Source organism: Bombina bombina, chromosome 6 (genome assembly GCF_027579735.1).
Source record: "Bombina bombina isolate aBomBom1 chromosome 6, aBomBom1.pri, whole genome shotgun sequence".
Taxonomy (NCBI): Eukaryota; Metazoa; Chordata; class Amphibia; order Anura; family Bombinatoridae; genus Bombina; species Bombina bombina.
Genome location: NC_069504.1, coordinates 1,057,940,296 through 1,057,956,813, shown reverse-complemented (window position 1 = coordinate 1,057,956,813; position 16,518 = coordinate 1,057,940,296). Strand labels below are relative to the sequence as shown.

The 16,518-nt window shown below is 40.5% G+C and overlaps 1 protein-coding gene across 1 annotated transcript in view; it reads right to left on the bottom strand.

Moving 5' to 3' along the window:
- The window catches only part of LOC128664882 (chromatin remodeling regulator CECR2), a 246,728-nt gene that overhangs the window by 215,244 nt on the left and 14,966 nt on the right, over positions 1-16,518 (bottom strand). Inside the window, exons 3-7 of the mRNA XM_053719678.1 lie at positions 15,476-15,809; positions 12,143-12,276; positions 11,895-11,975; positions 5,514-5,566; positions 4,452-4,618 (exon numbers count right to left, since the gene is read on the bottom strand). Of these exons, the coding sequence (XP_053575653.1) occupies positions 4,452-4,618; positions 5,514-5,566; positions 11,895-11,975; positions 12,143-12,276; positions 15,476-15,809 (769 nt within the window). The remainder of the gene's footprint in view (positions 1-4,451; positions 4,619-5,513; positions 5,567-11,894; positions 11,976-12,142; positions 12,277-15,475; positions 15,810-16,518) is intronic.

The following is a 16,518-nucleotide window of genomic DNA, read 5'->3' as shown; positions in this document are numbered from 1 at the left end:
AATCAGAATGTCGTCCAAGTAAGGTACTACTGCAATGCCCCTTGGTCTTAGCACCGCTAGAAGGGACCCTAGTACCTTTGTGAAAATTCTTGGAGCAGTGGCTAATCCGAACGGAAGTGCCACAAACTGGTAATGCTTGTCCAGGAATGCGAACCTGAGGAACCGATGATGTTCCTTGTGGATAGGAATATGTAGATACGCATCCTTTAAATCCACCGTGGTCATGAATTGACCTTCCTGGATGGAAGGAAGAATTGTTCAAATGGTTTCCATTTTGAACGATGGAACCTTGAGAAACTTGTTTAGGATCTTGAGATCTAAGATTGGTCTGAATGTTCCCTCTTTTTTGGGAACTACGAACAGATTGGAGTAGAACCCCATCCCTTGTTCTCCTAATGGAACAGGATGAATCACTCCCATTTTTAACAGGTCTTCTACACAATGTAAGAATGCCTGTTTTTTTATGTGGTCTGAAGACAATTGAGACCTGTGGAACCTCCCCCTTGGGGGAAGCCCCTTGAATTCCAGAAGATAACCTTGGGAGACTATTTCTAGCGCCCAAGGATCCAGAACATCTCTTGCCCAAGCCTGAGCGAAGAGAGAGAGTCTGCCCCCCACCAGATCCGGTCCCGGATCGGGGGCCAACATCTCATGCTGTCTTGGTAGCAGTGGCAGGTTTCTTGGCCTGCTTTCCTTTGTTCCAGCCTTGCATTGGCCTCCAGGCTGGCTTGGCTTGAGAAGTATTACCCTCTTGCTTAGAGGACGTAGCACTTGGGGCTGGTCCGTTTCTGCGAAAGGGACGAAAATTAGGTTTATTTTTGGCCTTGAAAGACCTATCCTGAGGAAGGGCGTGGCCCTTGCCCCCAGTGATATCAGAAATAATCTCTTTCAAGTCAGGGCCAAACAGCGTTTTCCCCTTGAAAGGAATGTTAAGCAATTTGTTCTTGGAAGACGCATCCGCTGACCAAGATTTTAGCCAAAGCGCTCTGCGCGCCACAATAGCAAACCCAGAATTTTTCGCCGCTAATCTAGCCAATTGCAAAGTGGCGTCTAGGGTGAAAGAGTTAGCCAATTTGAGAGCATGAATTCTGTCCAAAATCTCCTCATAAGAAGAATCTTTATTGAGCGCCTTTTCTAGTTCATCGAACCAGAAACACGCTGCTGTAGTGACAGGAACAATGCATGAAATTGGTTGTAGAAGGTAACCTTGCTGAACAAACATCTTTTTAAGCAAACCCTCTAATTTTTTTATCCATAGGATCTTTGAAAGCACAACTATCTTCTATGGGTATAGTGGTGCGTTTGTTTAGAGTAGAAACCGCCCCCTCGACCTTGGGGACTGTCTGCCATAAGTCCTTTCTGGGGTCGACCATAGGAAACAATTTCTTAAATATAGGGGGAGGGACGAAAGGTATGCCGGGCCTTTCCCATTCTTTATTTACAATGTCCGCCACCCGCTTGGGTATAGGAAAAGCTTCGGGGGGCCCCGGTACCTCTAGGAACTTGTCCATTTTACATAATTTCTCTGGAATGACCAAATTCTCACAATCATCCAGAGTAGATAACACCTCCTTAAGCAGGGCGCGGAGATGTTCCAATTTAAATTTAAATGTAATCACATCAGGTTCAGCTTGTTGAGAAATTTTCCCTGAATCTGAAATTTCTCCCTCAGACAAAAGCTCCCTGGCCCCCTCAGACTGGTGTAGGGGCACTTCAGAACCAATATCATCAGCGTCCTCATGCTCTTCAGTATTTTCTAAAACAGAGCAGTCGCGCTTTCGCTGATAAGTGGGCATTTTGGCTAAAATGTTTTTGATAGAATTATCCATTACAGCCGTTAATTGTTGCATAGTAAGGAGTATTGGCGCACTAGATGTACTAGGGGCCTCCTGTGTGGGCAAGACTGGTGTAGACGAAGGAGGGGATGATGCAGTACCATGCTTACTCCCCTCACTTGAGGAATCATCTTGGGCATCATTTTCTCTAAATTTTGTGTCACATAAATCACATCTATTTAAATGAGAAGGAACCTTGGCTTCCCCACATACAGAACACAGTCTATCTGGTAGTTCAGACATGTTAAACAGGCATAAACTTGATAACAAAGTACAAAAAACGTTTTAAAATAAAAACGTTACTGTCACTTTAAATTTTAAACTGAACACACTTTATTACTGCAAATGTGAAAAAGTATGAAGGAATTGTTCAAAATTCACCAAAATTTCACCACAGTGTCTTAAAGCCTTAAAAGTATTGCACACCAAATTTGAAAGCTTTAACTCTTAAAATAACGGAACCGGAGCCGTTTTTATATTTAACCCCTTTACAGTCCCTGGTATCTGCTTTGCTGAGACCCAACCAAGCCCAAAGGGGAATACGATACCAAATGACGCCTTCAGAAAGTCTTTTCTGTGTATCAGAGCTCCTCACACATGCATCTGCATGTCATGCTTCCTAAAAACAAGTGCGCAATAGAGGCGCGAAAATGAGGCTCTGCCTATGATTAGGGAAAGCCCCTAGAGGATAAGGTGTCCAATACAGTGCCTGCCGGTTATTTTACATAATTCCCAAGAATAAAATAATTCCTCAAAGCTATGAAGTATAAAATATGTTTATATATCAATCGTTTTATCCCAGAAAATGTCTACAGTCTTAAAAGCCCTTGTGAAGCCCTTTTTTTCTTATGTAATAAAAATGGCTTACCGGATCCCATAGGGAAAATGACAGCTTCCAGCATTACATCGTCTTGTTAGAAATGTGTCATACCTCAAGCAGCAAAAGTCTGCTCACTGTTTCCCCCAACTGAAGTTAATTCCTCTCAACAGTCCTGTGTGGAAACAGCCATCGATTTTAGTAACGGTTGCTAAAATCATTTTCCTCTTACAAACAGAAATCTTCATCACCTTTCTGTTTCAGAGTAAATAGTACATACCAGCACTATTTTAAAATAACAAACTCTTGATTGAATAATAAAAACTACAGTTAAACACCAAAAAACTCTAAGCCATCTCCGTGGAGATGTTGCCTGTACAACGGCAAAGAGAATGGCTGGGGAAGGCGGAGCCTAGGAGGGATCATGTGACCAGCTTTGCTGGGCTCTTTGCCATTTCCTGTTGGGGAAGAGAATATCCCACAAGTAAGGATGACGCCGTGGACCGGACACACCTATGTTGGAGAAATAATGTTATATAATTCTGCACATAGTGCAGAATTATATAACATTATATTAGCGCAAACATTATAAAACATAATTTCCCCTTTGAATTTTTAAAAAAAAAACTGCTGTTTTACAGACCCGCTCGCTGATCTTCTGAGAGGGTCTGTTTTTTTCAAACAGCGCATCGGGCCAGCTGTATAGTCACAGCCCGGCCCGACCACGCCATAGCACTAAGTGCAGCTCGCTCCTGCTCTGTCAGACAGCAGGAGCGAGCTGCACTTAGTGCTATGGCACGGTCGGGCCGGGCTGTGACTATACAGCTGGCCCGATGCGCTGTTTGAAAAAAACAGACCCGCTCAGAAGATCACAGAGAGCGGGTCTGTAAAACAGCAGTTTTTTTAAAAAAATTCAAAGGGGAAATTATGTTTTAGAATGTTATATAATTCTGCACTATGTGCAGAATTATATAACATTATTTTTAAGGTTTACTGTCCCTTTAACAAATTAGATATACAGTACAACAAACTACCATTGTAAAGTTACCAGCAAATCAAATATTTTTCCAAGTCATTTTTTTTCGTAAGGGAAAGAATTTTAACACAAATTTGGTGGTACCCGTGTGCAAATTTTTATTTTTATTTTTTTTCTTTGTTCCATCTAAGAGGACGTTTTAAAGGGACATGAAACCCCATAATGTTCTTTCTTGATTTAAAAAGAATTTGCAATTTTAAACAACTTTTTAATTTACTTCTATTATCTAATTTGCTTCATTCTCTTGATATACTTTGCTGAATAGCATATATTGATAGGCTCAGTAGCTGCCGATTGGTGGCTGCACCTAGATGCCTCGTATGATTGGCTCACCTATGTGCATTACTATTTCTTCAACAAAGGATATCTAATGAATAAAACAAATTAGATAAAAGTAAATTGGAATATTGTTTAAAATTGTACTCTCTATCTGAATCATAAACGAAAAAAAATGTGGGTTTAGTGTTTGTTTAAATGTAAAATGTAAAAGGGGCATTCCAGCCAGACTTGGTATCCACATAGATGCATTTCAGTTTGAATATTTTTGCAATATACACGTATTATCAAAAATGCTTCTAATAAAAGCTATCGCCGTTTCAAAAGTGTATTTAATGACTCAATTTGTTAATTGTTGACATAATTACAAGCCCCACTGGCACTCATACAATGGTAAGAAACCGATAATCAAGATCCTTCGTGAGTTCCTGGACAGACATGCAAAGACATCTATCCTTTACATATAATTTATTTTATTAGGTCTCACCTTCTGAGTGATCATGTTGCAAATCTCTGGCAGGAACTCTTCACTCAGAAGTTTGTAGAGGTGACGTTCTTTGTGAGACACCTTCTCCCGGAAGCTTTCGGTTACCTCCCTCCATTCCTGTTCCGTCTGACAAAGTAGGGTCCAGGAACCCTCACCAGGCGAGTGGGCTGCAGGTAATGCAAGGTAAAAACAGTTTTAGGAAGAACCTTAAAGTAGACATCCAAAGATCTTTTATTCTTTCCAAAAAAAAAAAAAAAAAAAGTGCATCTCTAAGATGCTCTAGTAAATCTCTAGATGTCCATCACAGATCAGATGACAAGCTAGAAGGCCGAAGCCTAGTCTGGAGTAAGCAGATTAAAGAAACAGTAAACATGGAGTTATGTGAGGCGGATCAAGCTGTTAAGCGTCTGATGTCCTAACTCAGTGATCAGAGTAGGAGTGCGCCTTGTGGCTGCGGGGAGCAATAGTGACGATCGGAGAGTTGGAAATTGATCAGGTGATTTTTTGGAGAGCACCAGTCAGAAGCTCTGTCAAATGTGCAGTTAATTATAACGCATACTGTGAGTGGTCGCAATAAACACTGGTGAAACCACAGATGTACATACTTTAAAATTAAATCCTCACTATATACAATAATTTTAGGATATAACAAGACTGGTTATCAGATATCAAAGAAACTATGCTCTTATTTGAGCAAAACTACAGAAATGGATTTTTTTATATGAGTTTTTATTTTCTGATTTCTTATGTAATTTATGCAATATATTATGTATATGAGCTTTTTGATGCAATTCTAGAGTGTGGTAATAGGAAAAACCCACATTTTAAACTATCTGAAATTCTGCATTCTTTAAAACCATTTATTAAATAACAACCTCCATATCGGAGACTAAGTTTGCAAATATTTATATAGATTAATAAAATATCCACTCCAGCATTTTTATATAATTTTGGTTTTGTATCAACTATCCCTATTCGAGAGGTGGTGACTGGTACACTAGGCAGTGAGTTATGGGGAAGCGCAAGTTTTTTGTTCTGATCAGAGATAAAAGCCATGCTTACCGTTATTGCTTGTGGGTTCTTCCTGAGGTTGCTGCTTTATTTCTGTTGTGGAACTGTAAGAAAGCAAAGGATATAAAATATCCCATGGAAAGTTTGTCACACCCAAAAAACCTATCCAGCTTATTAATGCATCAACATCTTTTTCATAACAAAACCCTTTCTAAATATTAGAGGAATACACAGTGTCTTTAGTCTGGGTAGAAGGCAGATGACATCAGTGCAAAGAACTTAGAAGATAACAAAAGTTCCTCCCAAAATGTTGTAAACAAGTTATTAAGTGTACAAATCAATACCAGTAAAGTTACTCACATCTGTGCAAGCTATATTTAATCGTCCCTACATAATGAGCATGTATAAAAACACTTGTTAAAGGGACACTGAACCCAATTTTTTTCTTTTGTGATTCAGATAGAGCATGCAATTTTAAGCAACTTCCTAATTTACTCCCATTATCAAATTTTATTTGTTCTCTTGCTATCTTTAGTTGAAAAACAGAATTTATGTTTACCTGATAAATTACTTTCTCCAACGGTGTGTCCGGTCCACGGCGTCATCCTTACTTGTGGGATATTCTCTTCCCCAACAGGAAATGGCAAAGAGCCCAGCAAAGCTGGTCACATGATCCCTCCTAGGCTCCGCCTACCCCAGTCATTCGACCGACGTTAAGGAGGAATATTTGCATAGGAGAAACCATATGATACCGTGGTGACTGTAGTTAAAGAAAATAAAATATCAGACCTGATTAAAAAACCAGGGCGGGCCGTGGACCGGACACACCGTTGGAGAAAGTAATTTATCAGGTAAACATAAATTCTGTTTTCTCCAACATAGGTGTGTCCGGTCCACGGCGTCATCCTTACTTGTGGGAACCAATACCAAAGCTTTAGGACACGGATGAAGGGAGGGAGCAAATCAGGTCACCTAAATGGAAGGCACCACGGCTTGCAAAACCTTTCTCCCAAAAATAGCCTCAGAAGAAGCAAAAGTATCAAACTTGTAAAATTTGGTAAAAGTGTGCAGTGAAGACCAAGTCGCTGCCCTACATATCTGATCAACAGAAGCCTCGTTCTTGAAGGCCCATGTGGAAGCCACAGCCCTAGTGGAATGAGCTGTGATTCTTTCGGGAGGCTGCCGTCCGGCAGTCTCGTAAGCCAATCTGATGATGCTTTTAATCCAAAAAGAGAGAGAGGTAGAAGTTGCTTTTTGACCTCTCCTTTTACCGGAATAAACAACAAACAAGGAAGATGTTTGTCTAAAATCCTTTGTAGCATCTAAATAGAATTTTAGAGCGCGAACAACATCCAAATTGTGCAACAAACGTTCCTTCTTCGAAACTGGTTTCGGACACAGAGAAGGTACGATAATCTCCTGGTTAATGTTTTTGTTAGAAACAACTTTTGGAAGAAAACCAGGTTTAGTACGTAAAACCACCTTATCTGCATGGAACACCAGATAAGGAGGAGAACACTGCAGAGCAGATAATTCTGAAACTCTTCGAGCAGAAGAAATTGCAACCAAAAACAAAACTTTCCAAGATAATAACTTAATATCAACGGAATGTAAGGGTTCAAACGGAACCCCCTGAAGAACTGAAAGAACTAAGTTGAGACTCCAAGGAGGAGTCAAAGGCTTGATTCTGACCAGAGCCTGAACAAAGGCTTGAACATCTGGCACAGCTGCCAGCTTTTTGTGAAGTAACACAGACAAGGCAGAAATCTGTCCCTTCAGGGAACTTGCAGATAATCCTTTTTCCAATCCTTCTTGAAGGAAGGATAGAATCTTAGGAATCTTAACCTTGTCCCAAGGGAATCCTTTAGATTCACACCAACAGATATATTTTTTCCAAATTTTGTGGTAAATCTTTCTAGTTACAGGCTTTCTGGCCTGAACAAGAGTATCGATAACAGAATCTGAGAACCCTCGCTTCGATAAGATCAAGCGTTCAATCTCCAAGCAGTCAGCTGGAGTGAGACCAGATTCGGATGTTCGAACGGACCCTGAACAAGAAGGTCTCGTCTCAAAGGTAGCTTCCATGGTGGAGCCGATGACATATTCACCAGATCTGCATACCAAGTCCTGCGTGGCCACGCAGGAGCTATCAAGATCACCGACGCCCTCTCCTGATTGATCCTGGCTACCAGCCTGGGGATGAGAGGAAACGGCGGGAACACATAAGCTAGTTTGAAGGTCCAAGGTGCTACTAGTGCATCCACTAGAGCCGCCTTGGGATCCCTGGATCTGGACCCGTAGCAAGGAACTTTGAAGTTCTGACGAGAGGCCATCAGATCCATGTCTGGAATGCCCCACAGTTGAGTGACTTGGGCAAAGATTTCCGGATGGAGTTCCCACTCCCCCGGATGCAATGTCTGACGACTCAGAAAATCCGCTTCCCAATTTTCCACTCCTGGGATGTGGATAGCAGACAGGTGGCAGGAGTGAGACTCCGCCCATAGAATGATTTTGGTCACTTCTTCCATCGCTAGGGAACTCCTTGTTCCCCCCTGATGGTTGATGTACGCAACAGTTGTCATGTTGTCTGATTGAAACCGTATGAACCGCTGAGGCCAAGCTTTGAGAGCATTGAATATCGCTCTCAGTTCCAGAATATTTATCGGTAGAAGAGATTCTTCCCGAGACCAAAGACCCTGAGCTTTCAGGGATCCCCAAACCGCGCCCCAGCCCATCAGACTGGCGTCGGTCGTGACAATGACCCACTCTGGTCTGCGGAAGGTCATCCCTTGTGACAGGTTGTCCAGGGACAGCCACCAACGGAGTGAGTCTCTGGTCCTCTGATTCACTTGTATCTTCGGAGACAAGTCTGTATAGTCCCCATTCCACTGACTGAGCATGCACAGTTGTAATGGTCTTAGATGAATGCGCGCAAAAGGAACTATGTCCATTGCCGCTACCATCAAACCTATCACTTCCATGCACTGCGCTATGGAAGGAAGAGGAACAGAATGAAGTATCCGACAAGAGTCTAGAAGCTTTGTTTTTCTGGCTTCTGTCAGAAAAATCCTCATTTCTAAGGAGTCTATTATTGTTCCCAAGAAGGGAACCCTTGTTGACGGAGATAGAGAACTCTTTTCCACGTTCACTTTCCATCCGTGAGATCTGAGAAAGGCCAGGACAATGTCCGTGTGAGCCTTTGCTTGAGGAAGGGACGACGCTTGAATCAGAATGTCGTCCAAGTAAGGTACTACGGCAATGCCCCTTGGTCTTAGCACAGCTAGAAGGGACCCTAGTACCTTTGTGAAAATCCTTGGAGCAGTGGCTAATCCGAAAGGAAGCGCCACGAACTGGTAATGCTTGTCCAGGAATGCGAACCTGAGGAACCGATGATGTTCCTTGTGGATAGGAATATGTAGATACGCATCCTTTAAATCCACCGTGGTCATGAATTGACCTTCCTGGATGGAAGGAAGAATTGTTCGAATGGTTTCCATCTTGAACGATGGAACCTTGAGAAACTTGTTTAAGATCTTGAGATCTAAGATTGGTCTGAACGTTCCCTCTTTTTTGGGAACTATGAACAGATTGGAGTAGAACCCCATCCCTTGTTCTCCTAATGGAACAGGATGAATCACTCCCATTTTTAACAGGTCTTCTACACAATGTAAGAATGCCTGTCTTTTTATGTGGTCTGAAGACAACTGAGACCTGTGGAACCTCCCCCTCGGGGGAAGCCCCTTGAACTCCAGAAAATAACCTTGGGAGACTATTTCTAGTGCCCAAGGATCCAGAACATCTCTTGCCCAAGCCTGAGCGAAGAGAGAGAGTCTGCCCCCCACCAGATCCGGTCCCGGATCGGGGGCCAACATTTCATGCTGTCTTGGTAGCAGTGGCAGGTTTCTTGGCCTGCTTTCCCTTGTTCCAGCCTTGCATTGGTCTCCAAGCTGGCTTGGCTTGAGAAGAATTACCCTCTTGCTTAGAGGACGTAGCACTTTGGGCTGGTCCGTTTCTACGAAAGGGACGAAAATTAGGTTTATTTTTTGCTTTGAAAGGCCGATCCTGAGGAAGGGCGTGGCCCTAACCCCCAGTGATATCAGAGATAATCTCTTTCAAGTCAGGACCAAACAGCGTTTTCCCCTTGAAAGGAATGTTAAGTAGCTTGTTCTTGGAAGACGCATCAGCTGACCAAGATTTCAACCAAAGCGCTCTGCGCGCCACAATAGCAAACCCAGAGTTCTTAGCCGCTAACCTAGCCAATTGCAAAGTGGCGTCTAAGGTGAAAGAATTAGCCAATTTGAGAGCATTGATTCTGTCCATAATCTCCTCATAAGGAGGAGAATCACTATCGACCGCCTTTACCAGCTCATCGAACCAGAAACACGCGGCTGTAGCGACAGGGACAATGCATGAAATTGGTTGTAGAAGGTAACCCTGCTGAACAAACATCTTTTTAAGTAAACCTTCTAATTTTTTATCCATAGGATCTTTGAAAGCACAACTATCTTCTATGGGTATAGTGGTGCGTTTATTTAAGGTGGAAACCGCTCCCTCGACCTTGGGGACTGTCTGCCATAAGTCCTTTCTGGGGTCGACCATAGGAAACAATTTTTTAAATATGGGGGGAGGGACGAAAGGAATACCGGGCCTTTCCCATTCTTTATTCATCTCTTTTCTGTTTCTGAGTAAATAGTACATACCAGCACTATTTTAAAATAACAAACTCTTGATTGAATAATAAAAACTACAGTTAAACACTAAAAAACTCTAAGCCATCTCCGTGGAGATGTTGCCTGTACAACGGCAAAGAGAATGACTGGGGTAGGCGGAGCCTAGGAGGGATCATGTGACCAGCTTTGCTGGGCTCTTTGCCATTTCCTGTTGGGGAAGAGAATATCCCACAAGTAAGGATGACGCCGTGGACCGGACACACCTATGTTGGAGAAAAGAAGGTTTCTAAGCTAAGGAGTCAGCCAATTTTTGATTCAGTACTCTGGACAGCATTTATCCAATCAATCAGCAAGGACAACCCAGGTTGTGAACAAAAATGGCCCGGCTTCTAAACTTACTTTCTGACTTTTTAAAAAAGATAGCAAGAGAATGAATAACATTTGATAATAGGAATAAATTAGAAAGTTGCTTAAAATTGCATGCTCTACCTGAATCATGAAAGGTAAAGTGTCCCTTTAACTATGCTGACTGGAAAAGGCTGTACCTGACCTACCCTTGGGAACATATCGTAAAAGTTTGTCATAAATGGGCATTGAATATTTCAAAATTTTGTTTTACTCTGTTTAAAATACAATTTTCTAGGCATGAGAACTTGCATTTCATTCAGAGAAAAAAACAAAACAATTTCTTTTAACCCCTTAACGTCCACAACATAGCCTGTACGTCACTGGTCGTTGAGGTTTTTTTTTTTTTTTGGTAATAACGCAGGTCCTGCCGCCAGCAGCAGGACTGAGCTATTATACCTCCCTCAAGCCCCTGCGACGCCGCAATTAAAAACTGATGAGTTGCAGGGCCCCATTTAACATGTCTAGTATCTACAAGATTAGCAAATGTGCCATTAGTCGTTACTGCCAGATTTTCACAGAATAGCTCATAGAATTATGATGCAATTTAGTATTAGAAAACACATTTTAAAATAATCTCTTATACCGCAAGGACCTTTCGGGCATGAGAAAACTATATACAAGATAACATGAGATACCAATCTAGGGAATATAATTCACATACGATTAAACTAGAGAAGACGACGCCTCCAAAATAGAAGCAAATTATATAGATACAAAAATTACTCATAGGGCTAAATGATATTGTAACAATGTATCATTAAGCTGAATTGTTAGTCCTACAAAAAGTGAGGCAATTTCCTGGGAACTTACATAGCTATAGAGATTGCCCTAAAGTGCCCAGTCATGCAGTTCATGGTTGAGAACTTTTAGTATGACTGGTCGCCAGGTTCTGCTCTGGACAAAAACGTAGTTGTACCTCCACTGATGAGGCCCATAAAAGTCATAACATCTTTAATTCGCAGAGCAAATTTTACATTGATAGAACTGCATGGTATTTTTGAGGCTGAATTATCTTTTAGAATGGGTTCAGACTGATATCAAAAGGGAAGGCACAATGCTGGGTTGCCGTGGACAAGCTACTTAATTTTGTGCCCATGTGTGCACCTGTCCTGTCTTATTTTGAATCGTTTAATTAACTTAGGATTTTTTTTATTTTTTATAATAACATTTATGATTAATTAACGGAATGTTTTTCTGCTAAAGGTAACTCAAAGCACTTTGCACATAGACTCATGAATACTAAATTTGGCATATGGTAAAGAATAGTTGTAAACACAGGTAGAGAGAGTTCGGGTGTGACTAGTTTGTCTATAATATACACTCATCTTTGATCAAGTGCTTAGGGGTCACCTACCTGACCACGGTTTCTTCCAGAAGTTTCTTCTTTGGTGGGCGTCCTCTCTTCCTCACAGGCTTGTCTGGGATAGTAGCTGCTCTGAAACAGTGAGGGATGGAGTTAAGGAAGAAGCACAAGTTTTCACGGCAGATAAAAGCTATAACTGCTTATATTGGTCAGCACTTAGATGCTATATGGGTAACAAAACTTGTGTCAACCTGCAGTGGGTCAGAGCTCAGGCGGCATCAGCTATGTATAAACCTTACTCTTCCAGTGCTCGTTGCCTCTTCTCCCAAGATGGTTCCTCTTTGTAAAGTCGAGTCCCATAAAAATACCAGTAGAGGTTTCCCATGGAATCTTCCCCAAGAGGCTCAACTCGCAGACTGTCTCCATCGAGACCCTGGAAACAATTTTAAATGTATACAGATAAGTTTCAATAAATCAACTTCCTACATAGAAGCAGATAATATTTTGATGATGGATAAAAACAAAAGCTCATCCAGTCTGATTTCCAAATGATTAAAGGGACAGTCAAGTCCAAAAAAACCTCTCATGATTTAAATAGGGAATGTAATTTTAAACAATTTTCCAATGTACTTTTATCAACAATTTTGCTTTGTTCTCCTGGAATTCTTAGTTGAAAGCTAATTCTAGGAGGTGCATATGCTAATTTCTTAGACCTTGAAGACTGCCTCTAATCTGAATGCATTTTGAACACTAGAGGGCATTAGTTCATGTGTTTCATAGATAACATTGAGCTCATGCACGTGACGTTACCCTGGAGTGAGTCTGTCAAAAGAACTGAAATAAGGGGCAGTTTGCAGAGGCTTAAATACAAGGTAATCAAAGAGGTAAAAAGTGTATTTATATAACTGTGTTGGTTATGCAAAACTGGGGAATGGGAAATAAAGGGTTTATCTTTCTTTTTAAACAACAAAACTTCTGGTGTTGACTGTCCCTTTAAATTTTACATTTTTAGGATAGCTTTATGCATATGCCACACATTCTCTCTCTTTGTCTCTCTTTGCCCCCTTACCAACTGTCCAAAATAGAAAGAGAATTAGTCCTAGTGGGTAGATATACAATGGATTTTAAAAGTCTACACACCCCTGTTAAAATGTCCAGTTTCTGTGATGTAAAAAAATGAGACAAAGCTAAATCATTTCAGAACTTTTTCCACCTTTAATGTGACCTATAAACTATACAACTCAATTGAAAAACAAACTTAAATCTTTTAGGTGGAGGGAAGAAAAAAAAAACTAAAATAATGTGGTTGCATAAGTGTGTAACTGGGGATGTATCCGTTTTCAGAATTAAGCAATCACATTCAAAATCATGTTAAATAGGAGTCAGCATACACCTGCCATCATTTAAAGTGCCTCTGATTAACCCCAAATAAAGTTCAGCTGCTCTAGTTGGTCTTTCCTGAAATTTTCTTAGTCGCATCCAACAGCAAAAGCCATGGCCACAGAGAGCTTCCAAAGCATCAGAGGGATCTCATTTTTAAAAGGTATCAGTCAGGAGAAGGGTACAAAAGGATTTCCAAGGCATTAGATATACCATGGAAAACAGTGAAGAAAGTCATCATCAAGTGGAAAAAATATGGCACAACAGTGACATTACCAAGAACTGGACGTCCCTCCAAAATTGATGAAAAGACGAGAAGAAAACTGGTCTGGGAGGCTACTAAGAGGCCTACAGCAACATTAAAGGAGCTGCAGTAATATCTGGCAAGTACTGGCTGTGTGGTACATGTGACAGCAATCTCCCGTATTCTTCATATGTCTGGACTATGGGGTAGAGTGACAAGACAAAACATAATTTATGTAAGAACTTACCTGATAAATTCATTTCTTTCATATTGGCAAGAGTCCATGAGCTAGTGACGTATGGGATATACAATCCTACCAGGAGGGGCAAAGTTTCCCAAACCTCAAAATGCCTATAAATACACCCCTCACCACACCCACAATTCAATTTAACGAATAGCCAAGTAGAGGGGTGAAAGAAAGGAGTAAAAAGCAACAACAAAGGAATATGGAAATAATTGTGCTTTATACAAAAAAATCATAACCCCCATAAAAAAGGGTGGGCCTCATGGACTCTTGCCAATATGAAAAATGAATTTATCAGGTAAGTTCTTACATAAATTATGTTTTCTTTCATGTAATTGGCAAGAGTCCATGAGCTAGTGACGTATGGGATAGCAATACCCAAGATGTGGAACTCCATGCAAGAGTCACTAGAGAGGGAGGGATAAAAATAAAAACAGCCATTTTCCGCTGAAAAAAAATCCACAACCCAAAATATAAGCTTAATCTTTAAATGACAAGAAAAACTTAAAACATCAGCAGAAGAATCAAACTGAAACAGCTGCCTGAATAACTTTTCTACCAAAAACTGCTTCTGAAGAAGCAAATACATCAAAAATGTAGAATTTAGTAAATGTATGCAAAGGAGGACCAAGTTGCCGCTTTGCAAATCTGATCAACTGAAGCTTCATTCTTAAAAGCCCACGAAGTGGAGACTGATCTAGTAGAATGAGCTATAATTCTCTGAAGCGGTGTCTTACCCGACTCCAAATAAGCTTGATGAATCAAAAACTTTAACTAAGAAGCTAAGGAAATAGCAAAAGCCTTCTGACCTTTTCAAGGACCAGAAATTAAAACAAATAGACTGGAAGTCTTCCTGAAATCTTTAGTAGCTTTAACATAATATTTCAAAGCTCTTACCACATCCAAAGAAATTAAGGATTTTTCCAAAGAATTCTTAGGATTAGGACACAAGGAAGTGACAACAATTTCTCTATTTTTTTTTAATAATCCACATAATCTCGGATTTCTTTAAGTTGATTTTGTATCCTGAGAATTTACTGAATTCATCAATTATTCTAGTTATCAGTGGTATATTTACTCTGGAATTACAAATATAGAAGAGGATGTCGTCCGCATATAGAGACAAAACATATCTTTTATCACCTGATAAGACACCTTCTAATCTGTTCCTACATCTAATTGCCAGGGGTTCTAATGAAATATTAAAAAGTAATGGTGACAATGGGCACCCTTGTCTTGTTCCTTTCTGGAGTGTAACCCCTGGAGAACTCAGGCCATTAACTAATATGTAAGAGATAGGGTCCTGATAGATTAATTTGATGAAGTTTGAAAAATTTCCCATTATCCCAAAACTGTTCAATGCTTAGAATAGGTGATCCCAGGTAATACTATCAAAAGCCTTATGGGCATCGACTGTCAGTAGGGCAAAGTCTAAATCTTGTTTTTCCTTTTTACTCTTTCCAGTTAATGCCTGCTCTATTAAAAACATGGCAGTGCTAATATTTTTTCTGTGAGGTCCTGCCTGGCATAAATCCAGTTCGGTCTGTGTGTATAATATCCCCTATGATACTTTTAAGTCTGTTTGCCAGAATACTAGCCGTAAGTTTATAGTCTGAATTCAATAGGGAAATTGGACGATAAGAGTCCATACATTCTACGTCCTGAGAAATACCTAGAGGGTTTAACATTTTCCACAAAATAACTATTGAATAATCTCCCCAAAATGCAAACGACATCCTCCTCCAATATTTTATAAAATTCTACTGGAATTAGATCTGGGCCTGGAGCTTTGCCATTGGCAGCTTTCTTTATTGCCAAGGCAATTTCCTCCTCCATTATCTCTTTATTCAGTACTTCAAGCTGATCTGCACTAATCCTTGGAGTAATAATCTTTTTCCAAAAATTCTTTTTTGCTTCAAGGTCAATTTTATCAGGCGCATATATTGTTTGAAAGTAGTTATGAAACTGTGATAAAATTTCTTTCGGAGAGATATATCTCTGGTCTTTAACCTTAATGGCTCCAATAAAATTATTTCTTTTCTTGCTTTTTACTAGGTTGGCCATAGATTTAGCTAATTTAGGTGAGAATATCTTAAATCTTAAGAAGTTATTAACATCAGATTTTGATACCTGTTGATTTATAAAGGTTTCTCTCTCTAGCTTCGCATTCTGATAATTAGACCAGTTTAGCTTACTGGGATTTTCTAGATATTTCGCGTACTTGTTTTTTAACTGGTTAGCTAGTTGAATCTCCCTCTTGCCTATAGCTTTCTTTCTTGCTATCATATAGGACTTGATCTGTCCTCTGAAAAAGGCTTTTAAGGTCTCCCAGAAAGTTTCTATCTTCGATAGATAATTTTTATTAAAATAGAAAAACAGAATTTATGTTTACCTGATAAATTACTTTCTCCAACGGTGTGTCCGATCCACGGCGTCATCCTTACTTGTGGGATATTCTCTTCCCCAACAGGAAATGGCAAAGAGCCCAGCAAAGCTGGTCACATGATCCCTCCTAGGCTCCGCCTTCCCCAGTCATTCGACCGACGTAAAGGAGGAATATTTGCATAGGAGAAATCATATGATACCGTGGTGACTGTAGTTAGAGAAAATAAATCATCAGACCTGATTAAAAAACCAGGGCGGGCCGTGGACCGGACACACCGTTGGAGAAAGTAATTTATCAGGTAAACATAAATTCTGTTTTCTCCAACATAGGTGTGTCCGGTCCACGGCGTCATCCTTACTTGTGGGAACCAATACCAAAGCTTTAGGACACGGATGATGGGAGGGAGCAAATCAGGTCACGC